General features: G+C 40.9%; 1 protein-coding gene across 4 annotated transcripts in view; it reads right to left on the reverse strand.

Annotated features, from left to right (window-relative positions):
• DOCK5 (dedicator of cytokinesis 5) overlaps positions 1-24,936 on the reverse strand; it is an 86,223-nt gene that overhangs the window by 17,290 nt on the left and 43,997 nt on the right. For all 4 annotated transcript variants that reach the window (XR_012621041.1, XM_074807923.1, XM_074807924.1 and 1 more), the window contains 22 exons: positions 22,780-22,914; positions 21,934-22,045; positions 20,715-20,785; positions 19,649-19,755; positions 19,068-19,204; positions 18,259-18,354; positions 17,247-17,345; positions 14,417-14,511; positions 13,290-13,368; positions 12,642-12,742; positions 11,480-11,538; positions 10,831-10,985; positions 9,120-9,205; positions 8,453-8,609; positions 7,862-7,902; positions 7,659-7,749; positions 6,655-6,774; positions 5,796-5,885; positions 4,901-5,005; positions 3,425-3,566; positions 939-1,020; positions 653-737 (listed from right to left, as the gene is read on the reverse strand). Coding sequence is in view for 3 of the 4 variants with exons in the window: in XM_074807923.1 (XP_074664024.1) it covers positions 653-737; positions 939-1,020; positions 3,425-3,566; positions 4,901-5,005; positions 5,796-5,885; positions 6,655-6,774; positions 7,659-7,749; positions 7,862-7,902; positions 8,453-8,609; positions 9,120-9,205; positions 10,831-10,985; positions 11,480-11,538; positions 12,642-12,742; positions 13,290-13,368; positions 14,417-14,511; positions 17,247-17,345; positions 18,259-18,354; positions 19,068-19,204; positions 19,649-19,755; positions 20,715-20,785; positions 21,934-22,045; positions 22,780-22,914 (2,245 nt within the window). In the remaining variant the exon portion in view is untranslated. The remainder of the gene's footprint in view (positions 1-652; positions 738-938; positions 1,021-3,424; positions 3,567-4,900; positions 5,006-5,795; positions 5,886-6,654; positions 6,775-7,658; positions 7,750-7,861; positions 7,903-8,452; positions 8,610-9,119; positions 9,206-10,830; positions 10,986-11,479; positions 11,539-12,641; positions 12,743-13,289; positions 13,369-14,416; positions 14,512-17,246; positions 17,346-18,258; positions 18,355-19,067; positions 19,205-19,648; positions 19,756-20,714; positions 20,786-21,933; positions 22,046-22,779; positions 22,915-24,936) is intronic.

Below are 24,936 nucleotides of genomic sequence, written 5' to 3' on the forward strand. Positions count from 1 at the left end.
ACTGGGATGGAAGCCAGTGTTTTTGGCAAGAAATAACCACCTCTATTTAAATGGTACCAACATCTCCAGCAGCAGGCTGTTACCCTCCATGGGGACCACTATCAGCAGGACTGAGATCACGGTGTACATAGCCAGAGCTCTACGCAACAGGCCCAACCACTACCTGTGAGCAACAGCAGGCCTCACAGGCAGCAAGGAAACATGCTGTTACCCTACACCCATGGCTCACTCTCCACTGCAAATCTTAAAAATTGGCCTGAAGTTGAACTGATCCTTCATGGTTAGAGGCTGGCCTCCTTAAGGACAGCTAGAACATTCATCATCTACCAGGCACACAGCTGTACTCTGTAGGAAGCTGCGTTAGACAGCACAATATTTATAGATTCTCGATCAAGGATTCTGAATGTTACAACTTCAGCTACAGAGCCCCTTGACATTATTACACTGGCTTTATGGAAAGATTGCAATGTGAAGCGCAGCCCTTTGTTTCTCCTACATTTTAACAGCAAAACTCCATTGCTACAGGTGGAGGGAAAAAAAAATTGTGAAAGCATTGTTCAAAATGCCACCAACAAAATAAATAAATGCACAGAACAGTTTTCTCATAGCACAGACACCCAAGGCAGTTGGCATCAAAAGCAAAAGGACTCACAGAAAACTCGTTGTCTGGATCTTTTTCTCCTTTCCTGACTGGTCGGGAGTGCGTGAACTGCTGCACCTCGTTTGCTCTGTAGTAGCTAGAAAGAAGCAGAGTAAATGATGAACCTACTCACCTCCCATCCTCCTTACACAAATGTTCTTCTGTTTCCTCCCAAGAACAATCAAATTTAAACGGGCCTGTGAAACATTTACACAAGATACAAAGGCACTCCATCTTGTGCCTAGGCTAGTTGAGAAAAACACAGAGGTAATATTGAGGGAAAAGGAAAAGAAATTACTTTAAGATCTGTTCAGGAACAGGTTTATCTTTATAATTAGGTGGCAGGTTCATCACAGGCTTCACAATAAAGCACTGCACATCTGAGAAGCTATAGTTAAGGATGAAAAACTATGAATCCTTTTGGGAAAACAGGAGAGGGAGAGAAATACCCTTCCTGTTTTCATCAAATGTCAGACTTCTCAACAATTCCCTGCGCTCTTGTCAAGTTCGAAGAAAAATACTTACTAGTTCATCAACAATCACAGGCATTATATTGCTTCTTGTAGTTTGTATGCTACTCATGAACTAAAAGCCCAAAAAGATAAGGGCTGTACAAACACTTCCAACTATTGAAATTCCCTGGTGAAATACCTGGGAAGCCTGGGTGCTACTGATTTCTACTTTGGGGACAGGAAAACAATATTCTGTACTAGGTTCTGTAATGGATGCGCCTGTCTCTTCTCTCTGCCCCACCACCCCATGGTTATTTGTCAGATTCCTCCAGCACAGTGAAGCTGTCCCTCCCTCCCACTTCTTAGATCGATAAAGCTAAGTGAAGAAAGTAGGCTGGATTTAATCAGTGAATATCTACTTCACCTTCAGCTTTAGCACCTGTGAACTAAGATAGAAATGAAAAAAAAAACTTAGTAATAGTATCCCCAAGCACAACAGCTTACAATGTTATTCCTTCTCCAGAGTTCTGTTTTAAGGACTGTATTGAGGGCTTTACAGAAGTAAAAACCTGTATGGAAAAGGAAAGCATAAACAATTTGACCCACATTAAGAGATTATTTTTGTGAATCACCTACCAATTGCACTCGAAATGGCAGTGATTTACTGGAGGGTAGGGTAGCCCCATACATCCTTTATTTCACTGAGGGTAGTTCCAAACAGTATTTTGAAAGCAAAGGCAAGGTCATTCTGCCTGCACTGAAGAGCCAGCTGGATGCCAGCCAAATCTGAACCCAAAACCACATCGCCACGTTAGATCAAGCACTGAGCCCAAGCTAATATATTCTTTCTCTCAGGAGAGCTTATTAGCTTGGGCTCCGTGCCATGCTAAGCATGCTATACAGCTTCCAGTTCAGAACGGGTGGAAGATGGAGCCTCTTTACGTGTGTAGGCATTCCCTGAGACTGTGCACGGCTCACCTGGTATCTCCAGTACACTGTTATGAAACAACCAAAGGGTGAACAAGGCATTTTATTATAAAAGAGCAAGGAAACAGACTGTAAGCAAAAGTAAAAAAGAGCCTGAGACAAAGGAGATTAAAAAAGCATGAAATTAGAACAAACTACAGAACCAACCCTGCCTAACACAACAGTGATTTGGGCACTCAAACTTCTCATCTTTTCAGAAGGTGTTTGTAAGAGTCCGAGAAGAATCTGTACCAAATCCAAGCTATGCAGCTGCTCCCCTTTATAATGGGGCTATGCCAAAGACCCGGAACCAAACACCCCCAAACTTTTGGAAGAGTTCAGATCTGGATCCAAATTTTGCAGTTCAGGTTCATCTTGAGCCAAAAACATTAGAACAAACACAAACAGATGCAAAGGAAGTAGCTGAAACAAAGCAGCAATAGAAGAGGCATTTTTTGATACCAAGTTTGGTCTTGAATGGATTTTAATTTCCTATGTGGATTTAGTGCTTGGCAGGCTTATTGCAAGGGAAGCATCTGGTATCACTGCTTGAGTTGTGCCTTTGTACACAGACTTTTAAGGCCAAAATGGACCATCAGATTCTCTAGTCTGGCCTGAACAACATTGGCTTGTATAACATAGGCTAGAAGCCCAGTAACTTGGTTTCTACTGATGTACATCTTCCAGGAGCACACCTGCTATCGACTGGAAGTCACAAACAAGAATCTGAAGCATCTTTACTAGGTTGCACTTGGTCATGCTCACAATTAAGGGAAAGAGGATCTTAAACCTAGTGGTGTGCTGTGATACAGAGTTTGGAGTTTCACCAGCATGAAGGAAGAATACATTTTTATTTTTTTTTTTTTTAAAAAAAGGGCTGTTCACCCAACAACCTTCATCAACATCACCACTTCACACTTCTTACAAAGTAACTTCTAGGGGAAAAAAAAAAACAACCACCCAGCCACTTCATAAACGCTGGTTAACTGCAAGCAGGAAGAGCATACTTCCACTTTCTGTGCATCCCACTTTCACTGCCTGTATTTTACCTCTTTCACCTAGAAATATCCAACTGGATCACAGCTATACTACAGCAGCCAGCACCACCTGCTTGAGAAGAAGGCACAAGAAATCCTGACCTGCAACCTGTTAAGGTTTCATCTTAACAGCAACAGCTGTCTCTCTTTTTCAATGTGTTTAAGTTCACTACTGCAGTTCTGGATAGTCTTATTTTTATGCCCAGTGCCTGCCTTCGAAGTCCCCCTGGAGCAAATTTCCCTGCTTACTATTTTTGTTTACCAATTCTGTTATTCTAGGAAAGAGGCAGATCTTGAATGTGCCAAAAAGTATTAAAACCAAAAGATACACTGTTTAGGAGAAGACTTGATCTCTTCTCCTGGAGGGGCAGTGCTGGTCATCTTCTCAGCACTAGGAAACTGGGTCAACAGCTTCAGGTTGAAGTCCTCCCTTCGTTCATACTCTTTGCCACGGTAGATAAAAATTTTATTCTGTGGGTAGCAGAAGAAAAAAGAGAATTAACACTACACAAATCAATGAGAAAGAGCTTTCCAAACATACACAGAGTAGTCTCAGAGATCCAGTTTGTATGAAGGGCTGTCTCCTAGCTTAACAGACAGGCAGAACACATGAGAGAAGAAACAGAGGCTGGAGTGAGAACACAGCAACTCTCAAGAGCAAGGCCCTGCACTGGCAACCTCATATTTGTGTAGAAAATTCATTGTTCCACATACAAGTGTTACTGAACAGGTTCATGCTTTCTAGCACTCTAAGAACTCACACATTCAACACATAAAATCTCAGTCAGGGGACCGATTTTAAGAGAACATGTGTGCCAAAAAGTTCTTTAATGTGGGGAACTGCATGCTCCTTGCCAGACCACTTCTGGTGTGAGTTAACTGAGGGATCTCCCTGTGCACAAAGACACAAGTTTTACCTCTGTTCCATTCCTGACCCTCTTCAGCTAACATTAACACAACGGCCAGCTATGGCAGTTTTGCACTACAGACTTAAGAGCAGACCATGGCCAACTATTTTTCCGAACTGGCCACCAAGCAGTGGTGGTTTCTAGAAGGGATGGATTCAAAAAACATGACCTGGAGGTGAAAGCCTTCTATGCCATCCACTTACACAGTTCCAAGTTAACATTTTCATTTTTTATTAAGCTTGGCTTCCATTTAAGGCCAGCAACTTCAAACAACTCCAGTCTGAAAATGTAAATGTTCCTTAATTTTAAGTAATAGTCAGGAATATTTTCTAGTATGCTGCACCCTGGCCATCTGACTCACCCTGGCTAGATTCTTGTATTACAGCTAGCATAGATTAGCCATGTTTAGCAGCAATCTCAAACAGGAAGCACCTTTGCATTTTAATTCTGCGTGGGACAGACTCTCACTAATGTACTTGAGCACTGAAATGATCCACATCCTGAAAATTAGGTTGATTCAGGCTGAAAAGCAATGGGATAAATTCTTTACAAGCTAAACATTTTCTAATAGCAACAATCATATTTCTGAGGAAGTGTATAGGGCAGAAATACAAAAGGCAGATTCTGTTTAAGCCCATACAAGAACACACCAATCATCTAACAAACCCTATTGCAATACACTAACTTTATCAAAGCTGGTAACACAAAAAAATCTGGTCTCTTTACTTGTCTCTTTTTTATACACTGAAATGCTTTGAAACACTTAAGGGATTTAGATCTCTCAGTGTCATTCAAAGGAAAAAGAGTTTGGCATATGAATCTTCTTGGAAGCTCTGCAGAAGTTGTGACTTTTAGGGTACCCACCACTCCAGAGGTTGAGCACTGAAGAATTCTTACCCGGAGGAAAGAGGGGAAACCCTGACCATAGTATCCAACAGCAAAGTACTCTGGTTGTGGTCTCATGGCCTTCATAATATTCTCATAAAAAGTAGCTCGTTTTTTCTGAAAAAGAAAGTCACCAGCATTTTCACTTTGGCGTATTCAAGGATACTGCCAGACTGTAGCTCACATTCCCAGTGACAATTCCTGATCTATTAGTTCTCCCCTACAGAATACTTTTTACAATTTTTTTTTGATACTGTATCTCATACTTATCCATTTACTTGGTTAAATATTTGGTTTGTCTGGGCCAGAATCAACTTCATTTCCTGGTCTGCAAACATGAGAACAATGCCATGTTTTTTAGGATTCCAGGAGGATACTTGAAATCCTTAACTATTGCAACACAAATTAAAAATAAATATGTTCTGAAACTGAGTAGACACAAATGGTGACAAATGTCAGAGAACTGGCAGAAATAAAACTGGGCAGATGATTCTCATATGAAAGAACATAAAGACCATCTGGTTACATCTTTAACCACTAAAAAACATAATTCAGAACCAAGATGATTCTATATTTCTGTTTTCATACACAGTAGTTTTACCACAGAAATAACAAGGTGATGAGATTTATGGAGCCTGAAAGTACACCATGCAAATGTTACCTTATTTGATTAACACCAAGAATGCTAAACATCTGCTCATGATATTGTCAGGCTAATTACAAGGTCAAAACCACACACTTTAAAAAAAATTACGAAAACATTCTTCTTATACTAAGCTTTACAAAACCATGGGGATTATATTGGCTTGTTTGTCTTTAACATAAAATGTATTTGGGCTTCTCCTGCTCAACAATATTAATTTAAGCAGTCAGCAGCCTGCTGAAAATGGAGGAAAAAAAATCTTACCAGGAGATTACCGAGTCCCTCATAATCAAAGACCTTGTTTTCATACATGTCAGCCAACTCTTTGCTTAGTTGAATGGCTTTTTCCCACATCTCCATGGAGGATGAAGGGAGGCAGGTGGGGGAAGAAGAGCACAAGCAAAATAAAAGACTCTGTTAAAAGCATTCATTACCACAGATAGGTAAACAAAAAATTCAGCTGATTTTAATTCAGGCTGTACTTTAATGCACTGCCAACTTTCCCTTCGACTCCACGCTGCATGTTTTTTGCAATAGTTGTTACAGTCACACAGCTCTTTTGATTTGTAGATCTGAAAGGGATTTACAAAGCAAGGTTTCTGTTGTTACTCCTGATAGGGAAAAACTGAGGCACAAAGAGGTGGAAGGACATGTCTAAACAGCAAACGAGAGAAGCCCAGGTGGTCTCCTCCTACACTAATACTTCATTCCCTGCATCGGGCTCCCTTGGGTTTGTCTCATTTAGAACCATCTACCCAACATGCAAGTAACACAAGTTCAGTATCAGCCAGACAAGCCGTGCCCACTGTAATGCCAAAAACCTGACAAAAGCCATTACCCACAAAAAGAAAGGAAAACAGAGTTTTCTCGTCTACCCAGTATCTTGAACAGGTTTAATTTTTCAGATGCTCTTTAACAAGGAAATTGAAGAATTAAAACATGACCAGGACAACATGCCCTGCTCGTGTCAGTACTGTGGTCCCTATTAAAAAGCCAGGCCTAAGCATCAAAGGCCTGTTAGGGAATCACACCTGCTTTTACCCTTGAAACCAACTTCAGCCAGCTACAGTCACCAAGCCAAGTATTCAGCAGTGAGCTGTAAGAACACTGCAGAGAGACTCACTTTGCCCCTGTCAAAGAAGGAGATAATTTCTTGGTAGAGTTTTTCCTTGAGTTCCTGTTGTGAGTAGACGTAGTAGCTGTCCCTCTGCAGGAGGTGAGGGACACATGGCTTCTCGGACCACTGGTACAGAGAAAAAAAGGCAAAGTTGAAAGAACAGGAACATTTTCAGAGTAACAAATCCTTACAGTGGCCAGCCTCACCTTCTGCAGGGACGCATTCAGGACAAATCCATCGTCAGTGCAAAGGGAGAGCAAGGCAGTTTTGCAGTGATATAAGGAACATACACACAAACACTGCATCTCAGCAATAACTCTAGAATAACAAGTAGCCAGTAAGCAGTAACTTCTTAAACCACTCCAGCCGGCTGCTCAGGAAAACATCTGATTATGCTCTCCCACTACACACGTAAATAGCCAGAAAGCTTCAGTTCCATGCAAATTTGTTTCTACATTAAAAGTTCATTTTAAATCAGTTTAAGAATTCATCTGAACTTCTACAATTTTTTTTAGTCATTTAAAAAATCACTTTAAAATGTTACTACAAGTTTAATTATATCTGTGAAACTGGTGTGATTTTGGCTTAAGGTCTTATGTAGAGACACTAACGGAATGCATATGCTTTATTAATCTGTGGAAGACATGAAGAGACTGACAGATCCCAATTAAGATGGCTTAGGCTAATGCATTTTACACTGTTCACACAGAAGTGGGAAAAAACTGCACTATGATCCCAAACATGGACATTTTCTCCCAGCTCACTACAGCACTCTGTTTCACCAAGAGTAGATAACAAATTGATGCTAATAACATTTTTGCTTTCATCCATTTAGCTGCTGTGCAATTTGCAAAATTGTGAAGCTTCTTAATGACCACCAGAACCTAGGTAATGCAAAGTCACATTAAAAAAAGAAAAAACAAAGGTGAATTGTTTATTCTGAGCTGTTTACACTTCATTTAAAACCCATACCCTGACAGTGGAAACTAAAATTGGCTTTAGTGTGATACCTGGAGCAGCTCTGCGTGGAGGAGGAGAGTGTATGCTGCCTCCGTGAAGTTCTCACAGTCTGTGTGCAGGTCCCGGAGTTTATACAGATACCTAAATAAACAAAAAGCAATTGTTACTTGATGTGAATGACTCCTGTATCAGTTTACAGAACACCAAGAGAAATAAAGGCTTCTCTACAGGTTTATGGAGGGAAACAGCCTACCTGATATAAATGTCCTCTCGTTTCTTTTCCTTATAAAAATTCTGCCAAGAATAGAAAAAAGTCAAACTTTTACAATGTAAAGCACCATGGATTTGCATAATCATCTCTAGACAAGCATCAGTTTTAGATATTTCAAAGACCTTTGCTGTCATTTTTGCCTACTCAGGTGCATGTATCCCTGCAACCAACCCTTTAACGTAAAGTGGGGCTACTATCACCTCTGGAAAAGGGGTAAGTCAAAGTGAGAAGGTGACTTGTCCAAAGTTATACAGGCTCTTTGGAGTGGAACAGGGACTTAAGCCCACATTTCCCAAACTATCAGCTATCCATCCTTCCTGTCTGTATTTCAGGGCTTCAGATTATCACGTAGACAAGGACCAGCCATGTGACTTGATTCTGAACTGTACATCTTTCTACATTTTATAGCTGTCAATAGCTGGTGACCTGATTTGTGCCCATCATTACCCAGAAATGGCATAAGAATTACTTAAAACCCTACCAAATACAACAACAACAAAAAAAATCCTTCAGAATCCACAACAGCCAGGTCAGTAAAGAAGCACCCGGATCCAAATCCAGCCTTCCCCATACCAGCACGTTGACAGTGCAGCTCATGCGGTTCTCCTTGCTTTCATCGTGCATGATGGTCCTGTAGTCCAGCAAGTTCTCTAGCAGGCTGCTGACCAGCAAAGCAAACATTTCTCCAGAAGATGACAGATATTTATGCTTCCGACAGTGCTCCAGGAGGCTGCAGAGGTACCCAGAGAGATAGAAGGGAACACTCAGGTATGTTCTGAGTCATGGTAAGCAGAACTTCAGTGAAAGTTACCCAAAGAGCCACTCAGCAACGGAGTCAAACACGTTTCCTGAACAGAGACTCTCAGACAGATACTCAGGTCAGGCAGGTCAAAGCATGTCTTGTTGGTCAAAAACCTGGGTTCTACTCTTGGTGCTAAAAAAAGGCTCTGATTTTGCTTTAACTCTGAGCCTGCTGTTCCACTTACAACCCCCTTGCCAGTTTGGCACCTGCCTCTAGGCTTTCATCTCCAAGTGCAGGGTAGTTGTGCAAGTTGCTGCTCCAGAGTAAAAGCATCATTTTAAGACAATCAGTCTCAGAATACCTCTATAGCATTAAGATCACTGTCAACTGCACTGTCTCCCTGTTCATCAGAGTAATGAATTAGGGTTTCTTTGCATTAGAAAAATAGCCAACTAAGCTGTAAAAAAAAAAAGCCTCCACGTTCTTTATAAAACTTACAGTTTCTCCAGCAAAATCTTGTACTGTTCATCCCCTCGGCCACCCTCCACTTCCTGGTCCAGCTTGGTTATCAACTCATTTTCAAACTGAAAAGGCAAAAAACCACAATCAAATAGACAGCAACTCTCATGAGTGTGGTCTGAAGATCAGTAATGCTTGTGGCTGGTGTTTCTGAACTGCCCTGCCATCAGACACTGGTTTTATAAGCCAAGCTAGAGGATGCTTTCATTGTTGGAGCAGAATAAAAATGGTTAAGAAGCCAAAATGACAAGACTGTAGCGAGGAAATACAAGTCCTCCATCTCTCATCCTACAGCCACTGGAGAGTCGTGCTCTGGGGTAACTCCTCGCCTTCTCCTCCATCCATCAGCAGCTCAGTTTTGCTAGGATGGAGAAGCAATCTAGCAGCCAGCTTATGGAATGGTCATTCACTCACCCTAAAGAAACCAAACTACTACCAGCAGTTAAGGGCAAGTCACAACTCTCTGGCCATCATAAACACTTGTGTCTACTAATTAAAGCTACTTCTCATGATGCAAGAACCAAGCCCTGTGTGACTGTCTAGCCATGAAGATATGCCCTGTTATGTGCAAGCAGGTCAAGTACACAGTCTCAGTTATAACTGTAGCTAGTATATAAATGCCACTGGAATGGAAAATCCATGCCACACACATCCTGCTTCCTCCTACCGATTCCAAAAACCCCTGAGACCTTGGGGCCAACCACACCAAAGACTGATGACCCCAAGGGAAGAAAGATCCCCTATGCACACTGAAGCTGGGGCCTAAGCTGGTGTGAGGATGGTGCTTAGGGAGACGCACGTCACATCTGACAACAGTCTGAAATGCCAAGGTGGCTGCCTTTTGGATGGATGGCTCCGACCCATCTCCAGGGAGAAGACTGTCTACAGCATAACTACAGTGTCCCCTGCCTGCCAGTTGAGATGTTAATGTCTGATATCCCCAGAGGAAAGATGCAAGAATAAGTCCTTAGAAACTGCAGTGAAACTTAACCTCAAGGCAAAAGCAAAGCTCCTCTTTTTCCTTCCTTACTTTCTGGTGCTTTCTCAGTAGCAATAAAAGGTAACTTCTGGAGAAATTAGCACAGGGTTGGAACTCAGGGATCCAGGACCTGCTCCCTGCTCTGTCCTTTTACTTGTGTAGCCTCAAGCAAAGCGTGTCTGTCCTTTGTATGACTGTTCTCCTTTCCATAAGGGTGGTTATCAGTATTCACAAACGTGTTGTCAGATTGGTAGTTAATGAGGGACTACTCAGTATGTAAGCAACTACATAGTCCTGACACCTGACTGTGCAGCAATTTTCTTCTACAGTAACTTACATTTACAGCCAAAGATCTGCCTTGGGGGAATTTATATTGTTATTATAAATACAAATAGACATTACTTTTTAGAGTACTCTCTTAGAGTCTCCAAATTGTTTCACAATTAAGACATGGACATTCACACATCTACAAATGCAGAAAGGTATAAAACCAGAGGAATTCATTACCTATCAAAGTCATGCAAAGGTACAGTCAGGGACAGAACTGAAGAGTCCTGACTCCTACACACCACTTGACAATAACTCCCCGGTGTTTGGCACAATGCTTGTGTGTGGGGTTTTTTGTTTGGTTTGTTTTTGTTAAAATGTTCTCTTCTTCTTGCCCAATGCATACTGCGGAACATCTGTACTGAAGATACCAGGCTCCCTTACCATATGGAAGTTTCTGTTCCCACTGAAGTTAAACTCGCACTGCATCATATCAAAGAAGATGGGAATGGTAGCTTTGCGTAGCTCAGGCTCTGGGACCAGGGTTACCTCCAGGATTGGGCCTACCATTGCTGGAATTAATTTTATTTTGTGGCGACCTGCAAGAAAGTCAAAGTCAGATACATCCTAATGGCAGGATTTGGATATCCAAATGTCTAAGCACATTATTCACATAAAGCAAAGACCATAAAACACAGATATTCTGCTTAGAATGCACATTTTATGTGGCTAATAGCTACTTAAGGTAGAATTAACATGTTACAGCTCCAAAATTCAGGAATAGTCCAAGGAAATAATTGAGCTGAATTGCATGCAATATGGCAAATCACAAAGGCTCTCTGAAAAATTCTACTCTCGTCCTTCACATGGCAGAACATCCTTTATACGAAATCTAAGAAATTATCTCAGCAGCTGACATGAGAAAAGATTAGCTTTTGCAAACTATTCACAAAAAAAAGGGATTTTGTGCACTGAAACAGCTGAACCTTGTGTGTTTCCCCACATTAAACATGAGCAGCTTTTATAAAGAAATAAAGGATTTGAAACCCAGCTTGAGAGCTTGAATAAAGATGATTCTTGAGCTGGAACTCACCCAGGTTATACCACATATCCCTTATTTTGAAGCCAATTTCTTTCCTCATGTCCCCATACCTAGAAAAAAAAGTATTTAAGAAAGAAAAAGATGAAAAAGGCCTACACATTGAAAACTACCTTTGCAAAGTTGCTGAGGAAATTTGATGGCAAACCCACAAAATCTATTACCCCCTCCTTAAAAAACACCCCACCACACACAAACCTGAATATGCTGGGCATATGTATCAAGGGGTCTCACAGACAATTTTCCTTACTAAGGGTCTACCAGGACGTTCCTCGATATTACATACTTTTGGTAGATGTTCACCTCATGTTTCTTCTTCTCTACCCTGCCCAGCACTAATCCTCAACGCACAGAGAATGGACACATGCCATTATGACAGAAGACTGCAGACTCCCTGAGAGCAGAATAAAGCTGCAGCCCTGCTGCTTCATGCAATCCTACCCAGAATTTTGTTGTATTTGGTGTTTTTCCCTAAAGCTTTAACTGCTGACATCGAGAGAATGCAAAAATATTTAATTACAAGGCTTCTTAAAACTGTCATTATTGCAGAAAAAAAGATAGCAACCATTAACTATGTAAGTCCTAACAAAATTCTATGACAAGATCTACAAAGATATTTAGGTCCTTGATACCAGCTAAATGCAGAAATAAAAGCTGCTCAGTGTCTTTGTGAATTTGGCCAAGTTAAAATTACTTGGCCATAATATTAAAAATTACTACTTTTGGGTTCCGAATGCCTCAGAAGTTCTCTCGCTTTCAAAACAGAAAAAGCAAGGAGAGGGGACTTAAGGAGTCTCAGGGCTTTTAAGATCCTTGCTTACCTTCCTTATGTAATGGCTGAGGAATCGCGTAAGGTATTGCTTTCAGAACTATGGCAAGTCTTCTATTACAAACTTTACAGTGGAAAGAATCTTTTGGCAAGGTGCTTAAATTCAGCTCAAACAACTCAGGATCTGTCTGACCAGACTTAGACATCCACAGTGTAAAGACCTGACATCTGTCCTCATCTCCTCCCTTTATCATCATCATCCATTAATCAAGCACTTCCATGGCATGCTTCCTCTCATTCTAAGAGTGTACAGGGTATGTCTGGAACAGTACAAATGAAGCTTCTTAAAAGCAGAAAGGCCTGGAAACCTTTTAAATGTAAACTCACTTCTTGATAATTTTGTTGCGTTTGGCTTGTGAGAAGGTCTCCAGCTGGAGGGACTCATGAGTGAGAAAGGCCACTGCCAAATGGAAATAGTTATTCCAGAGCTGTGGAAGAGAAACAAGTCTAAAATAGGAGAAGACAAAGGAAAAGCACCAACCAGCACAACAGAGCTCCAGAGCCCCAAATGCTGCAGTGTCCCAGGTCAGCGTTAATGAGGAAGCGTACCAACAGTGAGCTGGGAGATGAGTCTGTGTTCTCAGCTGCAGCAGGAAGCCAGAAGCATACAGTAACTTAAAATTTCTCACTCTTTTTAGCTCGTGCTTTCCAACTAAATGAAACGACAGCGGGTACACCCATACAGTATTTTGTTCTTAGCTAGTCAAGCTACAAATCAGCTATAGTCAGCACGCTGCTCAACTTGACCTTGTAAAGCCTGCAGCCGTTGTATTCGCTTGCAACTTACTGCTGTACTAACCACAGTTCTGTAATTCAGAACTGCTTTGCATTCTGCTGCTTTTCCGTAAAAGACTATGGACATTTCCCACAGGGATCCTCCATATCAGCAAATTTATTAACAGTGGGATTTGTTTGTTCTTCCTGCCTTTCAGGACTGGGGTCCATAAGAAAATCCAGAAGAAATGAAACTATTACCTGGAGCTCAAAATTTGTTTCATCCAGAAAGAAACGGTTGAGTACAGAGGTAAATTGGTTCACTGCCCGGAGGAAAACCCTGGAAGAAATAAAAACATCAGATAAAAGATGGCTCTTGAAAAAATAACATTGCAGTTCTGGGTTTACGAGTCCTACACGTAAGCTCAGAAGACAAGAACAGATGCTCCCAAACAAGACAGGTATTCCTCTAGAATCTACTGAGAAAGAGGTGAAGTAGCAGAGACATCCAGGGAAGTTATTCTTCTGTTTCTGAACAAAAGAAACCTTGACCAGAGGTGGATGAAAAACCAAACATTTTTGGGTCATCCAATCTCCCTGGCAGTGCAGCCCCATTCTGGATAGTAGCTTCCCTTAAGTTTAGCCTGTCCTCGCCACTGAAGCATTCAGGAACCCTCCACTTTCATGTCCTTCTCCACGCTGCTCCCCTACGACACAGCTACACTGCCTCCATTTTGAAGATGACTTGCATGACCGTGCCATGCAAACAGGAGTCACACACATGTTGTTTCTTCATTCTGTTGCCCAGTTCTGCTGATACCACCCGTGGGAATGTTAAACTCACAGGCGTACAGGCCCCGCTGGGTGGTGGATGGCAGGTTTAGGCCATGCTTTGCTACCCAGCACAGCCAAAGCCGTTCCAGCAGTACAGGCTGAGGAGAGACTGACTCACACAAGGCCGAACAAAGTCCACAGCAGAGGACAGAAGTGAATCTGGGTAGTTCTAGTTTACAGGAGAGCACTCTAAACCCTAGACCACACTTATGTCCAACTCTAGCTTTACATTTGCCGTGTGATTCCCCCAGAATTGAAACCAAAAAGGCTTTTCTGATTTATGCTGCACTCTCCAGCAGATAAGTGACTGGATGACAGACTGCATGGTTGTGGTTGTGTGCTTTGGGCAGGAGAAGAAAGATTTCCAGTTCCATCAACAGAAACACGCACGCACTACCATTTACTGAAATCTAATTTAAATCACTCTGAAACTGTAAAAGAAAATAAGTCATGTAACTCCAGTGATTTGCAAGCCTGCTTGTGTGAGTCACCCTCCTTTCAGAACCAGAAAGGCTCCAAAGCAGTAGCAAGGACTTAAAATAGCAGCTATATACCTGCTCTGCATCATATTCATGACCATCCAGTCAGCGGCATAGACATTTTTTCCAATCAGATCCTTAAACATAATGAATGTTTCCATCAGGAAGTCCTGTTGGAAAAATAAAAACCACAGCCCATCAAGTTGAATATGCTAGTCTTATATTCACATGAAAATACAGGGAAATGCAAATGTTTGCAATTGCACTGATTAATGACTGCATTGATTAGCAATCAATACACTGTACCTCCTAAGAAGGATCTGCTATTGTGTGGGTATATTCTGATAACTGAATTATTTCTGACATCTCATCCATTCAATTACAGAAGGAGAAATAATTCCACAGAACATGTTGATCTGTTTAATTAAATCTGTCTTTACTGTTTTGAATTAAGCTGCCTTGTAGGGAGTTCTGGTGCACAAGCTGGATTAAAAAGCAAACCCGATATTCCAAGGACTTGTTTCCAAACGTCTAAATGGTGACAGTGTAACAGCCCTATGCAGGATCTTCTACAAAGATGGAAATTATAATGTATTTTCACTTCCCCAATTAGTTAAGTCTTTTCTGGTCCAGTTTAAGAAGGATAGTTAAAGAGAGGTAGTGAACATGGTGACAGACACATGGTTTAGAACATTACTGTAGAAAATACACTTTTTTTGCACAAACACTAACTGCTTTTTGCTTTTTGCACAAACTGCTCCAAACAAAGCTATGTCACACCTTAAGACTTGGACAAGGCAAGGTTGAATCGTAGAATAAGAAAAAAGGAAAAGGAAAAAGAAGAGAGATGAGCAAAGAAGGTAATATCAAGAATATTGATCTCTATATTGTGGTCTCTGCAGATATGAATGCTACCTATGAGCATTTAAATGGATTCTATTCTCTACAAAGACAGCACATTAGCATTCAAAAATGAGAGGGACACAAAGAAGGTCACATGAGAAATCACCACCTTGCAAAGATCACAGCAAAAAAAACCCCATTCTGTTGAGCTGAACAGCTTGCTCTAAAGAACTGGCAAGTGACATCGATGTAGAGAGAGAAATGGGCAGTTGGTGCTGCCTCAGTAAAAATCCTTTAGGCATTATTAAATCAGAGCTTGATGGAAAGGTTTGGACTTGACATGGGGCACCTTGAAGATATGAATTAACTTGTAACGGTGTTAAACCAACCATGCAACGGTGCAATGCCAGGGCTGAAACTACCAAAGCAAATAAAAACCAACAATAAACAACAAAAATAAAAACAATTATTGCAGTAAAACAAAATGCAGTGTTCCATTGGTATTAACAGCTACTTCACCGCCACAAACATGGGCTTGCTTCTGTAGATTTAAGGATTTGTAAAAATTAGATTACAAATTGTAATCTTCAATCAGTATCTGTTTAAATGATAAGCAGGTAGTTTTAATGGTTACATAATTCACTCTCTTGATATGTCCTCATATAGAAGCTTTACGTGTACACACAGAAATACAGAAGAAATATTCTCCTATTTGAGTCAGAAGATGCAGAACTATGTGATAAAACAAGACATCTTCAACTTGCAAGCTGAGCTTCAATGTGAAGTTTACATTTCAGGAAAGCTTTTAAGAACCTGTTTAACCTTATGTTGAACTTAAGTTACTATGGTCTCCTACTACCTCAACTGCTCTTCGGGAAAAAGAAGTTCTGAATTAAGGCCCACTCAACATAAAATTTGTTTCAATTCTGCCTTGAATTCACCTTTTTCCGAAATCCATTGGATCTGTCTTCCTAGCACCCTTCTTCCTCAGACACAGTATTTCTATGTAACCCTGCTGAAAAGCTTTTCACTCATTTACTTGATGAACAACTGGCAGCATTCCTGAATCTACCTGATTTTTTTTTTAATTTCTTCACAAAAAATTATTTGGGTAATATAAAAAGCAATTCTAAAACTAGATGATGGGTGCTCTCTATAGACAATGCAGCCGATGGCCTTTTTGATGCAGACGTGACAGAAATGTGTGTGTCCTGTAGATGGCCACGTTGCTCAACAGATTGCAAGCAATTCCAACTGCACAGGGAAAGAGAGATCACCTTGCCATCCAAAATGAATTACCAACACCTTCTTGTGGGTTTTGATCTGGCTTTTACAGGAAGAACACAACTCCAGGCTCTTCTCCAGCCAGTACTTAAATAAGCAAATAAATAAGCAAAACAAGGAGTATGGGGACAAAAAAAAAGCCAGAACAGTTGCTGTGTCATGCTTCAGAGACTTGCATAAATACTGGTTTTGGTTCTGTCTTTTCCGGGTAGTTTGGAGAAAAATCAGGGCACAGCTGCTAATTCTAAGGGCCTCAGAAAAAAACCCCAAACATTATGTTTCACTTCGTTTCATACTGAAAATCTTTGGGGACATGAATTGTACACAGTTTTTAACATGGAAGGAACTATTTGCATTGCTGCCCACTACAGTAAGACTAAAGCATTTAATTAAACTCTGGAGGAGAGTAAAGAATTAGATAGAGAGAACAGGATCACAAAGAGAGAGTGAAAGCAAGAGAGGGGAAAATGCTTTTCCTTTTCATCTTCATTCACTCTTCTCCTCCCTGACTTTTTACTTGCACAGACTTAAACACGTTTTTACCCAATGCTACAAATGCTATTCTCAGGCTCTACCAAGTCAGCAACATCCACTGCGTGTACCCAGCAGGGGTGATGTGAATATATCCCCAGTGGCTGTGGCATTAGGTGCCTGTAAGTCATTGCTGATGAACGCAGTATAATCACTCCAAACTGAATACAGTAACTTGAAATGACCTTTCAGAAGCAAAGTGTAATTCTTTATGGACTGAGCTAATCCCCCAGCCAGGCTGACTTACAATAATGTCCTGCCTGGTTTTGAAAGTATTGATGTAATGGTTGTAATGGGAATCATCCATCTGCCTCAGGATGGCCGTCATGCAGGCCACAAAGATACCCTAGAATAGGAAAAACAAAACATATGATTATTTTCCTGTATTAAGCACTCTAAGGTCAAAGGGTGGCATATGCTTTCAGAGTTCTGCCTACTCAAATATCACTGATCACAATCCAGCTTATCTATGTCCTTACATCATTCTGTGCGACTGTTTAGTCCTCTACCCCAAACCAGTCAAGACTTCCTAAATTTCAGGTAGGAAGTCTTGGTTTAGCTGTCTTTCTCCCCAGGGATCACAGTTTTCAAGAAAAACACATCATCCAAACAATGGAATATATATATGTATAAAAACCACTCCATCATATCTTAAAGGTGTTTTTCAACCTAAATGATTATTTAATTTTAGTATTTACTATGGCCAACTGTAATTCTCAGGGCAAACATATTGGTAACAGCATTAATTTGACCTTAGATTTATCAAAAATAAGATACATCTATGTACGCCAAGCTCCTGATTTTTCCATCATTCTGTACGTGAGGGCAAATTAAAACATATCAACTTGCTTACACCTTCTAAGATGCCACTCAGTAGTCAGAAAGCCCCTTAGAGATGCCTCATCCTTCAGCATTTAATCTTGTTCAGCCAAGGTGGCAAAAGAGCATTTTTTTGGCAAAGACTCCTTGTGTATTAGAAACTGCACTGAAACCAAATTCTCTGTGCACAAAGGCCCAAAGGAACTAGAAATCACAGCCAACTGTGATTCCGTTCAAACTGCTGCTAGAGCAGGACAATTTGTATCCTAATACCTGGTCTCAGAAAACCACCCAAATCCATGTTTTAGTGGCACAGAAGCCCTGCGGGAAACGGAAAGATGATTTCATAAACCACTGCTACACACTGAAATCTCCCAGGAGAATAAATTCCACTATAACAAATGGTAAAGTAATAACCGAAGCAAGTAAAAGGCTCTCACAATGTGTGGAGACTGTCTGCTCATTCCAATCACTGTGCGGTTTATTCTCCTTAGCAGGCGTTCCATGATCAGCTTGATGTGGTCAGCAGTGGGACCCTGGGGATATCCAATAAGGAAAGTCTGAGACAATTCTTAATGTATACTGCTCTATAGAGTGCTCCCTGTGTGGGAGGACTGCCCTGACAGTGGTTAATTGTTATCAGAGGATGCAAAAAAGGAGATTTAAACCCCATGAGCAATCGATTCAAATACTCTACGTATACATTTGGTGGATAACTAGCATAATTGATCTACAGCAGCTTCATTAGTTCATCCTGGCATAGCTAAACCAAAGCTGGTGCTTTGATTTGGCTTTGTTTTCCCTGAACAGCTCTTCAGTTCAAACTATTCTTTTCACAGCAACTTAGAATCAATTTCCATCACTAATGTGGCGAGTAACTGTATTCTCCTGCTGAATAATGATCGTTGTCCCTATGTCATAGCAGAGAAGATGAGAAACCAAACACTTTTATGACTTGCTCCAAATAATTCAACAAGCCACCAAAGTAGCTGGGAATAACATTTTGGTCTCTAGAAAGGAAAGCAATTGCTTTTTGTACTGTAGTGATAACCACTAATTCAACCTTTCATGGCTCCTTTTTAGACACAGCTACTTTATGTGCAAAGAGACTCAAAGAAGTCTACAACACAATTTCTGTAAACGTCAGAACTTCGCAATTCTTTAAAGCATAAGCTGAGAACATTTCTTTGCCATAACTTCTCAAAAGAAGAATTAACCTTAATTTGCACCCTTGACAGTTCATGCTCACCACATCTTTCCGATCCAGGACTTCAAGAACATTGCTAAGTAGCTGTGAGCAGGCCTCATGGTCAGGCTTGTTTGAATTGTCATCCAACTGGCCACTTAGCTGATCTATTAGCAGTGGCAGAAGAGCATCTCTGCATTCTAAAAAATGAAACAGAGCACCACATCTTGTTGGCCTCAGGAAGTTCTTCAGTGTTCAGTATACAGGGGTACCACATATTACCTTTCTGCTCATAACTTTATCTTGGACACCAAAACATGCTTAAATCCGCTTGAGTTACCACTAACAGGCTAGACAGAGTCATAAATAACCTGTAATTATATGTATTGCATCAAACTGGGCACTCTCACCTTCTGCCTCCTTCCAAATCAACACACTGGATCAGGATCCTACAGTATTAGGCATTGTATAAAGACTGAACAGCAAAAACAGTTTCAGTTGTTCCACGGCAGGGAATATTTCTAAAGATGGATTTAATGGTAGACTACCACTGATGACTGACAGACATTGAACTTGAAAGACATTTTTGTTTTTAAGGGTGCGTGGCCCCAGGCAGAATCCAGAGATGTCAATTTGCTACTTACCAGACTGTTTAAACAGGTCACTCTCCACTATCTTGGTCATGCAGTTCAGCTTCTGTCGAACTAACTGGTTGTCGGGAATACTTTGGATAAACTTGCTGAACAGTTCACTAGTGTACAGACCACAAAGGAAGCAGATGATCAGCATTTCCACCCAACGTGATTCCATCCTACACTTACACTGTCCTGGACCTGGGTGTTTTGTCACTGTGTGGCACCTGCAGGTGGTCTCCAGGCAAATTACTAGGGAGTCCTAACTTACTTTCAAGAAACTTAGCACAGGACTTATAGTAAAACAGAACAGTATTAAGAAACTTCAGGCTCAAACCTATTAAACTGAAGCTTGCAACCCAAGACACACTAGATACATCATAAAAGCTTATAAAAAGGCAATACTATCTGCCCTCCAGTGCCAGTGTAAGATAATCACACTTACTTTCATCCAAAATGAAAGCAGAATTTTGCAAAGCTTCAGCAGACCACTGCTGAGACTTGAAATACTGCTATATACAACGGCAAGAGCATATCCTTCCAGATGCCCCTTTCATCAAGAGTGATGACTCATTTCAATCTGAGATTCCATTAAATTAAATTCCATGTACGTTTGCTGTCTGTCTAGTGTTTATGAGGAAATTATTTGTGTCAGAACAAGAAGGCACGGTTGGGAGGTTCTGGGCAAAGTTATGAGCACCAAAGAACCGAAATCCACACAGTGTTGTGAATTTCCTGAATAAATACAACTTTTGTTTTCCTGACCAAGGCTATGCCCTTGTCACACATTTCGGTTTAGAACTGGTGGAAACTAGCACAGCATTTCAAGATATCACTCCCCAGTCCTCAAATTTTGGTTTTCGGTAAAATCTCAAAGTGCCTAAGAGCGAGCAGTGAGATGCATAGATTCCTTTGAACTAAACTGACTTCTCTTAAAGCCTGCAAGCGCTTCCTCAAATTCATGCACAGTATGTGCATCGTCATGTCATAATCAGAGTGGCTGTTTTTAGGAAAGTTTCCAAAATTCTTCCCAACAGACAAGCTGGGTTTAGAGGACAAACAAACTTAATATGGTTACCTGAGCTCAACAGGCTCAAATACTAGTTTGACATCATTTATGATGCTTGGCAAATACTTTAAAGCTGCACCCTGCAAGAAAAAGAAAAACAAACAAACAAGGACATAAAACACACATGGAAACTGAGTGAGTTAGTTCATTCTAAAAGGGTATAAAGTCTCAACAACAATGCCCATAGCTCACATGGCAAATCTAGTTTTTGTCAAGAGCAAATATGCAGACACCTGTAGCGAACTGGCTTAAGATCAAATTTATGAATCCAGAGAGCCTCCAGCAACCACATATCTGCAGTGCAGAGCGGAAAAGGTGAAGGAGGAAGGATTCATAGCCAAGTTTTCTTCTTTATTTTTTGCAAACATCCTGCAGTTCCAGGGATTAAGCTCCTTATAGCCTGACATGAAAAGCACTAGTCAGTTAAACTGGCTCAGTGTTCTGCATACTTCAGCATGTCCATGTACACAGCAGTAAGTTATCTAGGTAGTAACATCCAGACAACTAAGTGCAACAGCAACTAAAGGTCCCTCTGTGATGTTCTGTGGCTGCTGCCAGCAGGTGTTCTGACTGCATGAGAATCAAAGCCAGGCTTTAAATCACCAAAGTGCTAGTAGTTAAAAGTTTAGAATCAATCTTTCCTTCAAACAGAGAAAAGCACGTTGGCTAGAAGAATCGAAATGAAGAAAGCAATCTCAAGGCCTCATTGCCTTTAGCAATTTAGTAGCCTCACTGCATGGCTGCTCTGCTCTTCCTCAGAGCATAAACAAAAGGGTCGTAATCCAGTTGACACTGGAAAAACAAGGATAAGATCTGAGATACATTTAGAAACCATTTCTTTTGTCATTACTTCCATTCCCAGCATTACATTGATTTTTGCAGTAGTTTAACATTTCTATCTCCATCACCCTCAAGCTTGGTGTTACTGGTTGAAGTGTCTTCCTCACTGCAGCAGATTACACCTTCACTGGTTCTTAGCTTTCATCCTAGCAGATGTTGAAAGGTTTTCAGCAAAGCCACAGCTCTCATCTTTATTTGATAAACTTTGGAGTTTAAATATTCCTTTCCTGCCACACACACTTCATTAAAACAGACATTCAGAGGTGGTGTGACTCATCTGCATGGGTTTTACGTGCCTCAATCTTGTCCCTTTTTCTACCTACCACCCCCTGAACTGTATCAGTTGATCTAATAAAAGATATTACCTCTCCCTGCAAATTATGCCTACCTTAATCTTGACAGCCTCCTCTAAAGGCCGGTCCATGAGGACATTGAAGGAGAGGAACAGCTTGCGTATTGCATCATTAAATTCATTCCCATCTTCACTTTTCCCATAAAAACTACAAAGAACAGAAAGAGCTAGTTATACACATAAATCTAGGCTAACAGTGTCATAGTAGTTGAAATATGATTTTATCCCATGGAACAACATCTTAGTGCAATCTCCTTCCACAAAGACATAAATGTAAAAATGGCATCAGGGATTCTGCAGTAATTTCCTGCTGTAATCTGTTATAAGGAAAAAGCTGCACTTTTTAAACTGCCATTGCATCAAATTCTGTTTGCGTTCCAAGAATCAAGCAGCTCATTCTGTATTAAATAAAAAAGCCAGAATGAACATGAGGAAAGGATTCCAAACACTCACCTTAAATCTTTGAAAACGTATTTTGAGGCTATGGTAAAACCACTGTCATTGACCATACCCTAACGGGACAACATGTCATCCTCACCTCACTGAACCATGAGTGCATTTGTTTCTTAAAGTTTCTTAAAATGAGGAAGTAATTCCCTGTTTTAACTTCTTAATAAATAACGGGTTCCTTTTCAGCACTACCATATGCTGCTTATAGCATGCTACGGGTGACTGAAAGGATTCTCCTCTTCAAATCAGCAATTTCAATTTTTACTCAACTTATTTGCTCCAGCTGTAGACAAAGGGCAGAAAGATACTCCTCTTAATAGTTCAAGGAGAGAGGATATGCTGAAAGAATATACCCTCCAGTGGTGTTGACTGGAAGTAACTCTCACTGACTTCCAAAAGGAGATACAAGGATGGCAATGACCTTGGTCTCACCTCAGGTACAATTTTCGTGACTGAACAATGAACCGGAATAGGTACTTCAAGGCTTTCAGAGCAGCAAACAGCAATTCTGTCTTGCTGGAGTCATCAGCATTTCCCACGTAACAGTTCAGTACTTTGGTGAGTTTCCTTTGGAAATAAAACAAAAAGGAGAATAAATATAGACACAGTCAAGTTTCTGTGTAAGCTCAGCTTCCTTATGCCAGAGAGGAACTACAGTCTAATAAACAGATATCAGACAGGGGTTCCTCTTCACAGCCTATTTCCTTCTGGAATCTTTGGCTTCATGGGATGCCAGATTTTCATAACCAGTTCGTGAATTCACAGAAAAGTCTACAAATTTGTCTACACATTCCAGCTTCTTGAGCTGCTTTTCTTTTTCCCTAAAATGAAGTGCTCAGGAAGCTGGAAAACCTATTAGTACTGAAAGCGGACTGACACCTCCACATGTTAGCAACTCTCACGTGTGGAGCACAAAGTGCTTCCAAAGCAATACTGAGTGCTCTGAGAACTGTGAACAGAAATTGCATAAACACGTTGTGAGTATTTGCTGTCTAGTCTCTGCTGAATCAGATCAGGACCTGTGAGTGCTATGGCAGCTAATATTCAGGCAAAATCCTCTTCTTTTCATTAAACAACCCACAGCACCTGAAGTGGTGTGTGAGTGATGGCCAGGTATAAAACAGCTTTTGCGCCTGCTTGCTCTATTTGCCACACTCCCAGCATCCAATTCCCTGCTCGGTCAAATTCTGGCATGTGGAGCACATGAAGGACACTATATAATATCACAGTCCACTTGGCATTATGCAGCTATCACATGGTTAAGCTAAGCTGAAAAGAAAGGCAAGGGAACAACAAAGCTAAGATACAGCGTGCGCATTAATCAGACAAAGAAGTTTATTTATAGTGAAGAGAAATCAGAATGATGATTTTTCCATAGGTTACAGGGAAGAAGGAAGGGAAATCATATGCAAGCACTGATTGTGTGGCCAGGGCAGGGAAGAAGAAAGCATTCCAGGAGATGGGGACGTGAGAGCTTTGTGGAATTGTGTCTCCTCACAGAACTATCTTTAGGCTGACAGCCACCAAAAGAGGCTGAATACTCAGGACTAGGAATTCATGCTTATCAGTAAAAATAAGAATAGACTTTTAGAGGGGAAAAGGAGCTTGGTTTCTGGTTTTACCCTCCCTATTGGCCTCAGTTTTAACATTTTAGTTGCCTGTTACCATGAGGGTAATGACCCTTAGGTTGAGGGGCACTAGATGAAGGAGCTGAAAGTCAAGAGATCCTGGTGTTATTCCTGGCTTCTCCACCAACTTTCTGGGTATCCTTGGCCACGTAAGCTCTGACTGGCTAGAGCACTTAAACGAATGCCTCATTTTTAAGCACATGAAGCCAACTAAATTTTCACACGTACCTAAATAAATTCTGCACATCTGCTCTTCCTTCCCTGATAAAATAGGACTAAAGATTGTGAGCTAAATTTTTTAAACTGCTTTGAGTTCCACAGAAAAAAATGCTACAGGGAAACAGAATTACTCCCACTGTCCATACCCACACGTCCAAAAGCAAAGAATTGCAAATTTCTTCTAAGCAAATGACAGTCTATGTGAGAGAGTTTCAGTACTGAGTGTAATCTCATGTAACCTGCATGTTTAAACCTCACCATGACATTTAACCCTTTTCTGAAGTCTGTGGCCTGCTCAACCTGCTTGGTCGTAGGCAGAGAGTGGAGGTGAACACCATTCTTATCTCTGCTACCATCAACCACAACATTGCTCTTCTTATTTCAGCCACATACGGTTCTGCTTCTGCCTACCATAACCCTAAAATTGTAGCCCAGAGTACAAAGTACACAGACTATTTCAAACTTTCCTCTGCTCGAAGTACTTTTGGGGTGGGGTGGACTGAACGATTGAAGCAGCTACTGGCAAGACAGAAGAGTTCCATAAGCAGCAATACCTATCAGACCAGATTTCTTATGAATTTGTGTTCCTTCATCAATTCCCCCACACACCAACTTATGGTATTTTCTGTTGTCTTCTGCGTATACCCATAACCACTACCCCTACCGCACCCCGCCAGTCTTCTACAGCAATACTAGACCAAAGCACTCAAATGTTGTAAGGGAGAGATGTATACAGACTGAC

The sequence above is a fragment of the Strix aluco genome, chromosome 28 (genome assembly GCF_031877795.1).
Source record: "Strix aluco isolate bStrAlu1 chromosome 28, bStrAlu1.hap1, whole genome shotgun sequence".
NCBI lineage: Eukaryota > Metazoa > Chordata > Aves > Strigiformes > Strigidae > Strix > Strix aluco.